The following is a 15,788-nucleotide window of genomic DNA, read 5'->3' on the forward strand; positions in this document are numbered from 1 at the left end:
TAAATTTTCAGTGCGGACGTCTCTTCTTTAAATGACGAGGTGGAATCTGCATCGAAAGCCACGCTGTAATCCACGTTACAAGCGGATTTTGGTGCCGATTCTGAGGCAGATCCAATCTGCTGCACCAAAAATCCACCAAGTGTGAACATAGCCTTAAAGGGGCAGTCAAATAATTAAAAAAAAAACAAGAAAATGTCCTAGAATAGAAAAAAAAACCTAAATAAAACACCCCTCACCTCCTGAGGCTCCCTCCAATCCATCACAAATGCTCTTCTGGCTGTCTGCTGGTGCTTGCCAACACGCTGGCAGTGCTGATGTTCTGTAATGGTACGTGGCCACTGCAGCCGATCACTGTCCTCCGCGTTACCTGTTGTTCTTACTGCCATCATCGCAGTGATTTTCAGTGATAGTTATATGGTGTAAACACGGGACCCAACGGTACGGAGCAACGAACCGCTCACTGAAACGAAGCGACTAGGGACTTCTCATTCAGTATAAACAGGCAGTCTTTCATCTTTGAATGACTACCTGTTCACAGTGAATGGAGGGGGCGGCCAGAAGAGATCTCCGCTGCTCTCTGCCAACATTCACTGAATGACTTTCACTCCTGTGTGAAAGCACAGGAGCAATAGTTGTCCCATGTAAAGTAACCCTAAGTTTGTGCATACTTGTACAAACATATATATAGTTTTTCTTCAAGGGGCGCCATCTAGCTCTTTGCCTCGGGCAGCAGAAAGGCTAACATACCCCCGCATATAAAGGTAGCCAATGCAGCTGCTATGGACCCTTGGAGAGAGTGTGGGCAGCCCTGGTGAAGCCCCCTTTGCAGTTAGCTGCTGAAGACCTAAACAGGGCTCCCCTAGAGGAACTGCACAAGAAGTGCAACAATAGTCTGCAGTAGCCCATGTTTGGTCAGCGCTCAATTGGCTCCAACCCTGCCACCAACTAAGAGTCAGCGGTGCACAGGAGACTTCCACTGGTTTCCCTGAGTAATTCGTCTGGTCTAAGGGCCTGCTCAACAGTCTGTGTCCGTCCACTGACAAGAAACCCTTCCGGAAGACCTATGGTTGGCTCACCATAGCTACTAACTCCATGCTTGTGAAGTGCCGCAATGCTGCATTATAGCAGAAAAGATACCCATCACTAGGGCTGAGTTGGTGATACTTGCTTCACCTTGTAACTAAAAACTCATACTTTGAACCCTTGACCAGTTTTCTGTTTATATTCCCCTACTGTACCTCATCCTAAATCTCCATTCCCAACCACCTGTCTCACCTGTTCCCACTGATGAGAAATGTTACCCCTCCTGACCCACATCACAGCCTCTCACTAGCCAAGGCAGGATCCTACTGCACACTGGTGAGGGGCAAAGACCCTGAAACAGCTGTCTGTGCATGGATTCTGGCTTGGTTTTCATTTCCTAATCATTGCTCTACAGACCTGTATAAAGGGTCAAGCATTGATTTGAAGGAATGCTGCCATTCAATAGGTGGCGCCGCAGAGGTATTGGTCCATCTTCCTTATTTACCTTTTCCCACTGAAGCGCCTTACTTACAACACCCCCCTACAGACGTGCTGCGGGCACCAGCCTTGAGGTCAGCGGCATCTTACCCCCCCAGACCCTCTAACTATTTTAGCTAAAGCCACTACTTCGCTTTTTCTTCTTAGGGGACCACTTGGCCCCTCTTATGGTCCCTCATGGGAACCCTTGTAGAAGAATTGACCCAAGAGTAATTGAAAGAGCATGAAGTGGAAAACAAAGACAAACCCTGCCTGGATGGCAAGACCAGTTACCAAAATTGGGGGTTTGATTTTATCTTTGCTATGGAGGTCCCTCTCTGCTGTGGTCACTGCTGGGACTGAAGTGACATTTATCCATCTGCTGTTAACAGCATACGAATGAAAAGAAAGGCAAGTAAGAGTCAGTATTGTGGGCTGTAGGACTGTGGTGTGAGTGACGGAAAGTTATTTCCTCTGTGGTAATCAATAGGATTTGTATTAGGAGGGTCCTGATCACATGTCCTAGAATTCTGTAAGGGCGCCAATCCACAGTGCGGATTTCCGTCGCAAACACAGGTAAAGATTTGCTGACTGCCAAGCGGCGCCTAGAAGAACCGCTGTAAGTGTGATAGAAGGCATAGCTCCCACTGAAATCAGTGGGAGCTATACTTTCTGTTGCACTTCCTACTCCGACCTCAATGTGGATGGAGCTGTTGTAAGAGAGGGGGGTGCGGGGTAGGACTCCCTTTATTTCCCCCCCCCCATGTTATAAGGATAGTGCAATATGTTCTGTTTGCAATGTTTCATCTCTTAATCGCATCCCTTTAAGATGGCCTGGTAAGCGGCCGCTGGTGAGGTCAGCGGTCGTGGGCAGGACCTAAGGTCACCGGATGTGTGCAGTGGTCTGGCAGTAGCTGTGTGGTGAGGGCGGCCGAGGGAGCAATGGAGTCGCAGGTGGGACTGAAGGGAGCAATTCCTGTCATCCAAGAGAGTACACCCTACGGGATTCTTGACGTTAGCTACCTATCTGTCCTATGGACGGTAAGTGACTGTGTCAGGAGGGAGGAGTCAAATTCTGCGATATCGGTACCGAGACAGTTGTGCGTTTCACTAAGCCACTCCCCCTGGCAGAGCCAGTGCTCTTACACCAGCCATGTTTTACCAATATTAGCGCGGCATCCCAAACGCCTCGCTAGTCACGGTACAACGCTCCCATTAATTCAGACCTGCGCTTGAACGTGGCGTTTTTAATGCCGTAATTTTCGAGCGCAGTCTGATGTATTTTCTGTGCGTTTTCACGTTTTTTAACACACCCCATCCCCCATCACAATGATGGGGTGCGTTAAAAACGCTATCAAACGCTGCGACGTGCGTTCCAAAACGCCATTCAAATTGCGGTAAAATGCATGTGTGAGAGTGGCTCAAGGGTCCTTCTAGATGAGTCGATTCTCAATTGAACGAGCGGGTGACGTCACCGCTATTGAACCCGTCCAATCCGCAGCCCTTCTGCAATGACATTGCGAAAAGGTCATGGATTCCGCGTCATCGCTAGGCAACGACGCGGGAAAAGCCGTAGTTAAAAAAAAAAAATCTGTACTGCGCATGTCCGACGGCGAGCCGTGCGGATCATCTACAGCACAGATATAAGCTGAAAGTGCCAGGTGACGCGCGGACGCCGCTGCTCCCAGGGCGCAATGGGCATCCGGCTGTGCAGGAGCCCTTAGGGGGAAAAGATTTTTTTGCATAGGACTGAATGGCTTTTGCAAGGTGCCAATAAAATGGCGCATATGAAGAGGCGCCCAATTCAGTCATGGAGGTCGAGAGCGTCTCCAATATTGGCGCTAATGCCCGTATTCGTACACGTGTTCAGTATTAGTATCGGATTAGAGTGTAAACTGCCTTCATTATACAGCGCTGCTCTTTATTAGTCTGCATTGCTCGGCTCTGGCTGGGTCTCGCTGTGAAGAGGGCTGCTCTGCTATGAGGAAGCCGCTCTCATCATGCACAGCATCCCTCATCCCTCTGCTCTCTTGCTGCCATGGCAATCAGCTGAGGACCAGCGGAGGCCCCGCCCACTCACCATGACATCAACTTTCGAATCAACCAATCGTAAGCAAAAGAGGCGGGCGGGAAAACACGTGCTCTCAACCAAGCTTTTGCTACACTTGCAATGCCAATCTTGACATACGGAGCCACACCGTTCCGGCGTTTCATTGGTCGTGTGTCGCATCTCCCTTAGCAACGGTGGCAGGTTGCGTGACAACACTCGTCCTAGCAACCACCTCAGCGCGCCATTTCTCTGAGGTAGTAGTAAGTCTCGCCGGTCTCCACCTCCGGGCGGGGATAGGTGAAGGGGGTCTGAGACGGAGCTGTAACCCTTTCACTGCTGGAAAGGTGACCTGCGCTGCTCACACTGCAGTGAGGACAATCAGTCAGGAGTTTAAGGGTTATTCACTGGTCACCGAGTCCTGTGTATATAGCATGTATATAGCAGGGAGGGGGGACCCACTGAGGGTAGCTCCGACAGACGACAGCTCGGGGACTTTCTGCAGTGACAGCACATTGTCTGTGTGTGGAAGTTCATGTCAAGTCTTCCACTTGCGGTCTATGGACGGCTTGTATGACATTGTCGTACATGTGCAAAGAAGCCTTGTTCAGTGTGCCAAAGTAGCGCTGAGGTACCCACAAATGTGCACGCGCTCGTGGGATGGGGGGAGGTGGAGAAAGGTGCAGCTCTGGGACCCCGCAGTGAAGTGTTAGGGCTCATTGAGCTAATTACACTAATTGCCCATTTCAATTAATGGGAGCGCGCTTTTGTGTTTTTTGCGTGCGCAAATACATGGCACAATTGCGTGTATGCCCGTGTAACACCGGCCTTAGGCTGCTCTCATTTCAAACGCCGCGCGAATCGCGATACAACGCTTCCGTTGATTTTAATGGGGTATCGAAGACCAACGCTCGAATGCTGCAATTTTCGAATGCCGTCTGCTCTATTTTAGCTACTTATGATTTTGTGTATTATGGCGCAAGTGTAAAATGCGTAGTCTGATGACAGAATCCCTTTACGGGTACGTTTACACGTAGCGCAAATGCTACGGATTTTCCGCGATAGAAATTTTAATGGTAAAATCAGCAGCATTTCCCCAAAGACAGTGAGTTAAAACCCACGCCATCCGTGCGCAATTTGACTAGAGATCAGCTGCATTTCAGCACCTCCAAATTCTTGGCGCTGTCAGCGCTTCCCCACCTCTAGTGAGTGCGGCGCTGCTGCTCGGGTGATGCCACGTCCACATCATCTGACCAGCAGCGCTGCGCTCACAGCATTTGCGCTACGTGTAAACGTACCCTAATTGCAGAAATGCTGTGGATTTGAAGGCGCAATGTCCACGGGCGGATCGGATTCCGCATGCGGGAGCCTGTAATGGCCCCTACCCGCAACCGAGGACACTGCTTCCCCGACCGGGTCTTCTGCGTGCCTGTCCAGGTCTTCTATTACCTTCTATTATATGTGCTAAGTGCCGGTCGCTGTGGAGTTTTTTTTTTTAACTCCTGCTTTCCCGCGGAATACGCGGTCCATCAACAATTCAGTTGCGGACGGGCCACAGATCGGATGGCTTCCATTGACTTCAATGGGAGCCGTCCATGCAGGAACCGCACTGAAATGGTCCGCAAAACAAATCCACATGCTGGGATTCAGCTGCGGACGCCCATGCTTCTCTATGGCAGCCTGACCTGTGGATCTTCCGTGTGGATTCCGCAATTCAAGTCCGCCCGTGGACATTAGTCCTAACTAGAGATGAGCGAGTATACTCACTAAAGGCAATTACTCGAGCGAGCATTGCCTTTAGCGAGTACCTGCCCGCTCGAGACCAAAGGTTCGGGTGCTGGCGCGGGGGAGCGGTGAGTAGCGGCAGTCAGCAGGAGGGAGGCGGGGGGGGAGAGAGAGGGAGAGAGAGATCTCCCCTCCGTTCCGCCCCGCTCTCCCCCACAGCTCCCTGCCCGCTGCCGGCACCCGAACCTTCGGTCTCGAGCGGGCAGGTACTCGCTAAGGGCAATGCTCGCTCATCTCTAGTCCTGACGCTTCTATTTCAAGGGTTGAAAACTGCAGCAGAAATAGACATCTGCAGCATGTGAAAAGGATTTAGACGTTTCCTCCACATGGCTTGTAGTGGAAACGCTGCAGAAGTCCCGTTGTCATTCCGGCAGCAGACGTTCCGCAGCGTTTCTGCCGTGTGTGAAACGGCTGCCACATTGTTAAAAGAAACAGTGCTTGGAAATGTTTCTAGAGAAAACTGGGATTGTGATGAATCTTCTACAATAAGGGGGGTCAGTGCTGCTCCTCCTGAGGAATGTATGAATGGATTGAGATCTGGGTGTTATCAGCTGGGAGGAGGTGTCTCTGCAGAGTCTCACATTGTCCAATCAGTGCTGACAGAACCAAAATGTAAGGACACACCCCTTTGGCAAGAAGAATGGTAACACCCAGTTGTCATTTTATTTAGAAATATCTAGGAGGAATAACGGAGGAACAGCAATGAGATGAGAGGTACTGTTGTATCTTGTCTCCAAGAATGGAAACCAGAATCCGCTGGTCTGTGCTCCTAGCTCCGCTGTTATAATTCCCCCGGCGACCTTCTTCCTTTCCAGCTTCAGCGGTGTAAGTTCCCCCCGACCTCCTCCTCCTTCTCTTCCTCATCCATTGCATTCCCGGCTGTCACTATCCCCAGGCAGCAACCCCTCAAGCTGACACCGCTGTGGGCTCGTAGGTCCGCAGTGATACTTCCCCCTGCGGCCTTCCCTGCTGGCGTCGGCGCTATAATTTCCCCCTTTCCACTCCGCTGCATTCCCCCGCTTTCACTGCCCCGGTGCTCTGCCTTCTTCTCCCGTCCTCTGCCTTATTCTCCTGTCCCTCCTCCGGCGAAGTCGGTCACCCACTGTTAGTCTCCTCGCCGGCATCGCGTAATGCTTGCAATAGGTGACGGCACCGAGGAGACTGACAGCGCAGGAGATGTGAAGGGGACAAGGGAGAGTGGCGGTGTGTCCCTGTCCCTGGCGCTCTGCCTTCCTATCCTGTTCCTGCTCCGGTGCAATCTAGTGCAGAAGCCGGTAAGGGCACAAGGGAGAGCGTCCGTGCGGTCAGTGGCACAACGAGGCAGGAGGGGACATAATGGAAACCCATTCTCCGGCCCAGCCAATCAAGTTGTGGCCGTTGCTTGTGGGCATGCAGCTTGTCTCCACCCATTCTTCTGGTGGAGACAAGATACAACAGTACCGAGATGAGACACTCCAGTATTGTTATATGGTAGGGAATAAACTAGAGTATTTTTCTGACTATAAGGGTACATGCACAGGAGTGCAAATCTTGCGCATGTTTTGTGCGTTGCAAGATGAGTGAGTCTTGTGCATTGCAAGACACGCAAATATTGCGCAAATATGATGCAAAGTATAAAATAGCCGCATGTCCTATCTTCTCGTGTTCCTAATCCATTGTTTTCAATGGGACAGTAAAACACATTGCATGCAAGTGTGATGTGATGTTTCCAATTGAACTCAATAGGAAACATTTGTGGTCCTCTAGCACGCATGAAACATGCACCTGAGGATCGCTATTTCACAGAAGAATGAATGACAAACACCTTGCATCCACGTGTAAAACGTACATTGGCAAGCGCAATATCGCGCCCGCTTGTGTGAATGTAGACTGAGACACAATTTTCAGCAGGATAAAATTTTGCTGAAGACACATATGCTCCTTATTGTCCAGAGTCAGGGGGGTCTGATAGATCCACAAACCCCTGAACGCTGCCTTAATGATCTGGCAGTGCACTGATACAGGGGAGAATTCTGCAGCCATACAGTCCCCCCTCTTCCTGCCCCTCCAGCAGATAACCCTGGAGATCACTCACATATCTTCCCCGGGGTGCAGGTCCTCCCCTGTACGCACAGGGACATACAATAGCAAAGTTCAAAAGTCTTGCAATAGCGGCAGGACCATAGATGATGCCATAACCAGCTAGAAGAAGTCATGTATTACTGCACTTGTATGTGGGCATTCAGTGGTAATAAAATCAGTGTGTAGCATGCCAGCTGCAGGTGTGTGTGTGTGTGCATGTAGCAGAGCTGTGTGTGTGCATGTAGTAGAGCTGTGTGTGCATGTAGTAGAGCTGTGTGTGCATGTAGCAGAGCTGTGTGTGTGCATGTAGCAGAGCTGTGTGTGTGCATGTAGCAGAGCTGTGTGTGTGCATGTAGCAGAGCTGTGTGTATGTAGCAGAGCTATGTGTATATATTACAGAGCTGTGTGTGTTGTGTGCATGTACAAGGTGTGTATGCAGCTGTGCTGTGTATGTGTATAATGTGAACTTATCTTCTTTCGCCATTTTCAAAGTTAATGATGGCAGCCCCTCCACTTTATTAGACCCCAGAGATGTTTGCATAAAAAAAGACGTTTACCATAAAAATATGGTATTTGCTAAGACAGACATGTCAGGAGAGGTGACATGTCCACTTCAAGGCCACTCTCACACACCGTCTGTAAAATGCCGCGTTTTACCGTGATTTCACCCAGTGTTCTTGAACACATTCAAGAGCGGTTTTTAACGCACCCCATCATGACAATGGCTGATGAGATGTGTCAAAAAGCACTAAAATGCACTAAAATAGAGAAGCCAGCATTCGAAAATTGCAGTGTTAGAAACGCCACGTTTGAACACTAGTCTGCGAAGCCCTATTGAAATCAATGGAGGCATTTAACTCAGCGTTTCAAACGGCGCACCGACGGTGTGAGAGTGGCCTAAGACTAGGGTGAGGCTCTGTCCACACCTGCATGGACAGCTCAGCTCAATCACAGGTGCAGTCAGAATTTAAGGAAAGAATAGCGCAGCGTGCTGCTGGCCGCCGCCAGTGTGTACACCGACCCCAATACAGCTCTTCAGCGCCCGGACAGCTGTTGCACGTGTTCTACGTGTTCCGTACAGGACAGTTCTGTTAGGAGGATGGGCAAAGCGGGCAGACGGTGAGGATATCACAGCCCGGCGTCCAACAAAGAAACCTCATGTGACTGAGAAGTAGAGGTACACCTTAAGCCCCAAAGTATCATCAGCACAGACCGTTCTCTAGTCCCAACTCTTAATGGGCCGCTGCAGTAAAAAATATGTTGGCATATTCCCTACTAGGTAATCCTCAACTATTAAAGGGGGCGCTATTAGGCCAGGGCTACAACGGCGACCTTGGCCGTAACACAGGTTGCAGTGCTGCAACATCACAAACTAATGGGAGTTATTGCCATCACATTGCGGCTTGCAAGTCGCTGCGACCATTGCAAGAAACCTGCAGAATTCCGATTTCTTATGACTTGTGTGAGCCACAAAACAACTGCATTGACCCCCATCAGTTTGTGATCTGACAGGACGGCACTTTGGTTTGTCTCAGCCCTAACACCATGGTGCGAATGTTAGCACTGGGCACAGCGCAGGCTCCTTCTGCACTATTCTGTCCGCAAAAATGCCATTCGGCATATCAGAAGCTGGACAAACCCCATTAAAGCCAATGGAGTGCCCACTCAGTGCCGTTCGCTTCTGCGTTGTGACAGTAAGGGCTTGTCTTAGTATTTCCAGCTCTTGGGCAATTTGACATTATCGTGTCTTCAAGTTATAGGAGATCTTTTACTCATTTCTGGGGGTGTCATCTTGCAGCAGTGAAAATGGAGCACCGCAGGGTATTCTTTACAGTTCAGTAAAGGAGTCTGCGCTGTGTCCAGTGCTGTCATTCAGCACCATGGTGTTCAGGGCTGAGAGGCAGCGCTTGCTGTAAAGAGCCAGATGCAGCAACCTGAGGCCGGGGCTACATGGTGACTTAGGTCAAGTGGAGACCTGTAACAGCGCAAACTGATGGAAGCCAATGAGATTGTGTTGCAGCTCACAGGTTGCTGTGAGACGGGAGTTATAAATTTTCTGGGTTTCTTACAATGGTCGCAGCAACTTGCAAGCTTAAAGGGGCCTCTCACACTTCTAGCTGTTTTAGTCAGCTCCATACATGGCACAGTGGCCTGGCTTGGTACTGCAGTCCCATTCATTTCAATAGGATTCCGCCTGCAGTACCAACCTGGGTCATTGTGCAATGTACAGAGCTGTCTGAAAACAACTAGAAGAGGGAGAAACTCTTTTAGAGTCACAGAAGAAGGTGTCTTTGTTGGACGCCGGGCTGCGATATCCTCGCCGTCTGCCCGCTTTTTCCGTTTTTTTCAGAGAGCGGAAGATGGCTGATAGACTTAAATTTAAAAAACTGTCCTGTAGTTTCTGATGACAGAAAAGAAAAAGGAGTGCCATGTCATATAGCGGTCAGTCTCAAACACGGACACGACTTGCACGCATATCGCTGTATTTTACTGTACTTTTTCCGCCGCAGGGCATATTCATTTGCGCGCGGCAAGCAAGACGCACCTCTTGCAATGGCTAATTAGTTTTTTTCCAGCCGAATTACGCAGCGTATCATTGCGTGTGTCAATGCCCCCCCCCCCCATTGACTTCTATGAGAACCTTTTGGTGCGCAGGAAAATAAAGCATGCTGCTTTCTCTTCGTGCAACCGAAATACGCAGGACTAGTCCTCGTCTGCGAACAAACCCATTGAAATCAATGTTGTATTCTCTGCGTATCGCACGTAAATCCGCCCGTGTGAGAAGCAGCCCTCACTGAGCACGTTATCATCTCCCTGCACTTCCCTAGAATTTCCGCGGCGCTCGCTCCAGACGGATCACGAGTTTTTTTTAATTACCCTTTCTTACAACTCGGAGTGTAATAAACAACCTCATACAAGCTGACCGCAAGCGGAAGACTTTGACACGAACTTCCACGCGACAGACAATGTGCTGTCACTGCAGAAAGTCCCCCGAGCTGTCGTCTGTCGGAGCTCCCTCGGTGGGCTCGCCGTAGAATGTTCCCTTCTGCACAGAACTCAGTGGCCATAGAACGTTATACATTGTATCACCCTTTAACTAAACCGTCGCGAGGAGCGTGTCTCCAGCAGTGAAGGGGTTACAGCCCGTAACTTCCACCAGCGGCGAAGTCCCATCGTTCACCAGAAGGAGCCGGCTCCGAGCAGCGGCTGGTTGGTGAACGACCCATCGCTAGTGCGAGGCAAGCAGCGCCGCCTTATCCCCCCACCTTCTTCTCCTCCTCCTCCCGGGGCTGAAGACACGGGGAGGAGGAGCCTGCCTCCATTATTTATATTTTGTCTCCCTTTTTATTTCCTCCCCTCCTTCAAAGTCTGACACGTCCGCAGTGAGTGAGTGGCGTTGGCAGCCTGTCAATCCGTCACCGGGGCCGGCAGCAGCAGCGTAAAGCGGGGCAAGCAGCCGGAGCCATAAATCCCGCCCGGGAGAGCCCCGACTACCGGCCCCCCATCCATCTCTCCCTCATCACCCGCCGCCGCTGAGGAGGAAAAAACTTTTTTGATTGCTGCTCTGAGGCATCATCATCATCATCCTCCCCATCTCACCGGGCACCTTAACCATTTCTATCACCTCTCTCCCTTTCGCCCCGACTCCTCTTATCATTAATACTCCCCCACCCACAAGTTCTTCTTCTGCTTCCCAGAGACTTTTTTTTTTTTTTTTATACATCTTATTTGTTGTCTTTTTTTTTTTTTTTTTATAATCCCCATTTATTTTATTGGCGGTGATCAGCGAGGAGCTGCAGCGACTACTACTACTACTCCTCCTAGCACTACTACTCCATCATCGGGCGCTGATTTATTTCCGGGGAAGACAAGTGGCGGAGAGAGATTGGCAGCTCCTGGACGCAGCGAGAGAACAGGGGGATGAAGGATTGAAGATCCGAGAAGGAAGAAAATAAAAGACAACCCAAGGACTGTGATCCGAGAAGCCGGGGAGAACCATGCCTTCTTATTACTCTTCTTCGTGACACCTAATCACAATCTTTGGGGGGAGGGGGGGAAATGATCTTTTTTGAAAAAATGATTTTTTAAAAATTTTTAGGATTTTTTTTTCAATTGTTTTTTATTTTTCTCCGTGGTTGGAATAAAGCATTCGCTAATCGATTGATTTCTGATCTTTAACCCTGCCGAGCTGAAGAACTTGTCCTTAGAAGAAAGTGCTGCTTCTTCTCTACAGAACATCCTTCAAGACGTCGGCTTCTTTCTTTTACCCCCCTTTCTCATTTTTTTTTTTTTGGGGGGGGGGTCTGGACGGAATAAAGCATTAAATTGCGAAAAAAGAAAAACTGATTTCTACTTGGGACGTTTGATGACCAATGCATTGAGGGGCTTCTTTTTTTTTATCTTACTCGCGTCCTAATGGGATGAATCGGAAGTGGCCTTGCCAAACGCTAAAGAAGCCGAAGACCTTTGACCTTTCATGAGACCCCCAGAATTTGATGCATTTGCTGTAGGCGGTGGGATAAAACTGCACTGGAAATAGACTTGATCTATGTAATTTGTGTCTAGAAGAGGAGCTGCAGCCTGCGTTACTTTGTATCAGCCGACGGCAGCAAGGTTTTTTTTTTTCGTATGGAGTGAAGAACTATATTACACACCTTGTTTGCCAGTCAGTGTACCCAAAGGCTGGAAATTTTACGCTTGTTGTCATTGTTGATGTGCGGGGCACTGACCCCCAAGCGGTTGTGCCCCTGACTGTGAGGTTGTCTCCTTGCAGTCTGTATTTCAATTGATTTGGCTGCGGAGAGGAGTATGGACGAGCAGACCAGGATGATGCAGACTTTGGCCGGGGTGACCATGTCCGGTCACTCGGTACAGGGGGGAATGACTTTACCTCCACCCCATGGACACGATGGGACAGACGGGGATGGCAGGAAGCAGGACATTGGTGACATCCTGCACCAGATCATGACCATCACTGATCAGAGCCTGGATGAGGCACAAGCAAAGTTGGTTTCCATTGCAATAAAAAAAAAACACGCACACACATATACACGCAGCATCACGCTTTTTCCCTCCCCACACATGAGAGCAGCTCATCACTCCTGTACATCCTGGAGTGAGCAACTTCTCAATGCAGGCAGTTTGTCAAATAATCCGACACATGTTTGGGTAGCGACGACGAGCTGAGGCTGCCATGCAGCTGGAGGCTCCTTCTCGCAGGGGGGACGAGGTGATGCTTTTATAGGCAAACTGATATAAAGAGGGGTCGCAGCAGCTGTGTGTGTGTAAAGATGCTGCTCCCTGCATGCTGCTTCCTCTCTGGGCAGGATCTGGCCCTCTATAGGAAGACTGATCATGATCTATAAAAACCAGCACGGTAGGGGCTACACACAAGTCAATCCTGTATTAATCCATAGATTGTTAAAGCCATGACCATAAACGCAGCTAGTCCCTATATAGAGCATTATTTATAGGTCAAAGCTTTCAGGACCACTTAGCTTCCTCGCAACAAGCAATCATCTGTAATGTAAGACAACACAAGAACTTCCTCTTTAGACCCAGCGTCTTCCACCCCAGCATCTGCTGGCTTATTCCTTTACATTTAGAAAGAAGGTGCTGTTGGGATCATACAGCTCTTTGTGCCCGTTTTATGCCCATCTTATTACCCTTAAACAACCCATCTGCCACTCTCTTCACCAGCAGACTCGTTACTTGTCTATGTATGTTTTTTGCATGTTTTTTTTTTTTCCGAAGATGCTACCGCCAAGAAACAGAAAAAAAAAAAGGAAAATCAATGTTTTCGGAAAATATACTGCTGTGTAAAAGTTGGCCCCTTTTTTAATAAATCAGTTTTGATCCGGATTGAAGCCGTTTATTGCCGACAAGTGTTGATTTATATTTGCCATAATAGCTGGCTAATCTGACGTGTGACTAAACATTACAAATTGTCAAGCCTTTTAGTGGGGAAAGCTCAACTTTTACACTTTTTTTAATTAGTAGCGCTCTCAACATGGGCACTGGGCATTTAGTGGAAAAGTTCAGGACAACTTAGCAAAGTTCCCCTGATAGTGGCATCAGATGTTTGTTGTGGTAGGTAGCTGGAATCATGCTATGTGTTTATGGCAAATACCACTGTAGTATACAGTTATGGAAAAGGTATAGTGTTTATATAATATGCTGTATTGTATATTTAGGCATTTATAGTTATACAGTAGTTTATATCATGTAGATTTGTATATGTAGATTTTACCCGTATGAACACATAGAACATATACATGAAATGCTATCTATCTATCTATCTATCTATCTATCTATCTATCTATCTATCTATCTATCTATCTATCTATCTATCTATCTATCTATCTATCTATCTATCTATCTATCTATCTATCTCCCATTGCTAACATTGTTCTTCTGCATCCTTTTTTTTGCAGAAAGCATGCACTAAACTGTCATCGGATGAAGCCGGCCCTCTTCAGTGTACTATGTGAAATCAAAGAGAAAACAGGTAGGAGTTGGGATCTTTTTGTCTTTATTAACCCCGTTTGCGTTCAGTTTAACATTTACACCATTGCTTATAAGCCGGGCAACGCCATCTTTGTTTCCCATAACATCGCGTGGTTAAGAACTAGTACAAAAAAAAAAAAGAAAAGAGTATTGATCATTTGTGTGCAGATCGTTGTGTATGTCGGGTGGGGAACAGGTCACCTGCCACAGGCAACACTTTCTTCTGTCAGGCTGTGGACCAAGTGACGATGAAAGGTTAACCCTTCAGAAACTGGGAGGGAGGCAGTTGTTCACGTTGAACAAGAATAGGCCACAAACTTGTCCCTGTGTCTTACAATTCCCCAAAAAGAAGACTTATGTGTATGTGTGTGTATATATATATATATTCACATATATTATAGGATTCTGAAAGTGATACAGAATGTGGATAATATTGTCAGGGTTATTTTCTTCCATGAAACCCCCCCATGAAAAGATCAATAAGGAATCTGTTGGTAACGCCAAATCACATCATTTAACTCAGTGCCAAAATCACTGGTAAAGATATCGTTCTTTGGACGGGTGAGAAATGAGTCCCCAATATAATCTCCAATTAAAGGGAAGAAACAAATAGAAGGAATTTTATCCAGGATTTCCTTGACTAGTTGGAAGCGCCCTGTTCTACATTCACGAGCACAAGGCAGACCTATGTCATACTTATACTGTACACGCCAGTACATTTCTACACATCACATGTATATTCTATACACACGTCATACATACATGACGTGTGTAATATATACGGCGATACGCCAGACTATCTAACGTCACAGAATGTGTACACGGTTGCGTCTTCTTAGTACATAGGTCACTCACATTCCTCTTTTAGGAAGAAGAAAAATGTATATTTTTTTCTACATTTTTTTTTTTTGTCTTTTGTGGAATGTTCTTATATATTTTCATAGAAAGTGATCATTAAATAATCCAGGGATTTCAAGGGTGTCAAATCACCAGAACCTATTAAGGGTGTCAGTTTCAGTGTTGAGCTTGTCATTGATACATTGTAGCAAATCAAATGACTACAATATATATATTAATTGCTGGCACACCTAATCAATCACCGTCAATTTCTGTGTGCAGAAAGATTTTTTTTTTTTAAAAACCCCAAATCTATCTCTGTAATTGCTGCTTTCTGCTGAAATAATACACAATGACCTGATCTTAGGAGCATTTTATAATGTTTACTAGAAAACCGCTCAGTCATTTAGGAAATCAGAGGTAAAATTTTTTTTGTATGGCTGTGTAATTCCTTTCAATTTCACGCTCATTATATGTGTGCGCATACATGTATATATAAATATCTATATCATAGTGTATATGTGTGTATATGTATGTATATATATATATATATATATATATATATATATTAGGATCAGTCAGTATAACAGCACAACATGGCACTTGCATCGTATTTAGCGTCTTATTTCCCAGCCTTTGTCTATACATCGCGCGGCTTTACAACGTATGTTTCCACTTAACAGGGAACATTTTAATAATTGAAATAATTGTACACTTCATTCAGCCTGCAAAACGAACCTAATCAGAGTGACTAGTGCTGTAAGCAAGGTGTCAAATCTCAGATCTTCATAGATTAGATAGAGGCGAAAACCGCCTCCGTGGCTGAGAGGGCTGATCGGTACAAATGTCCACTGGCACCCCCGGCTTATAAAAGTGACAGTAAAATTGACAAAAGGAAAAATGGAAATTGGAAAAGACGTGCCTATTACATTATGAATGAGCACAGGACTCTTTAGTCGTTTTAGCAGACAAAGAACGCGGAGCATTGGCCATGACATCAATAACCAGCAGAATTGTTTAAATGAGAAGATTCGGTTTGCATCATCATCTT

General features: G+C 47.3%; 1 protein-coding gene across 2 annotated transcripts in view; it reads left to right on the forward strand.

Moving 5' to 3' along the window:
• Nucleotides 1–10,826: 10,826 nt before the first annotated feature.
• PBX3 (PBX homeobox 3) overlaps nt 10,827–15,788 on the forward strand; it is a 218,760-nt gene continuing 213,798 nt past the window's right edge. For both annotated transcript variants that reach the window (XM_066580761.1, XM_066580760.1), the window contains exons 1-2: nt 10,827–12,399; nt 13,828–13,901. In XM_066580761.1, coding sequence (XP_066436858.1) covers nt 12,203–12,399; nt 13,828–13,901 — 271 coding nt within the window. In that variant the 5' untranslated portion in view covers nt 10,827–12,202. The remainder of the gene's footprint in view (nt 12,400–13,827; nt 13,902–15,788) is intronic.

This window comes from Eleutherodactylus coqui, chromosome 10, assembly GCF_035609145.1.
Source record: "Eleutherodactylus coqui strain aEleCoq1 chromosome 10, aEleCoq1.hap1, whole genome shotgun sequence".
NCBI classification, from domain to species: Eukaryota; Metazoa; Chordata; class Amphibia; order Anura; family Eleutherodactylidae; genus Eleutherodactylus; species Eleutherodactylus coqui.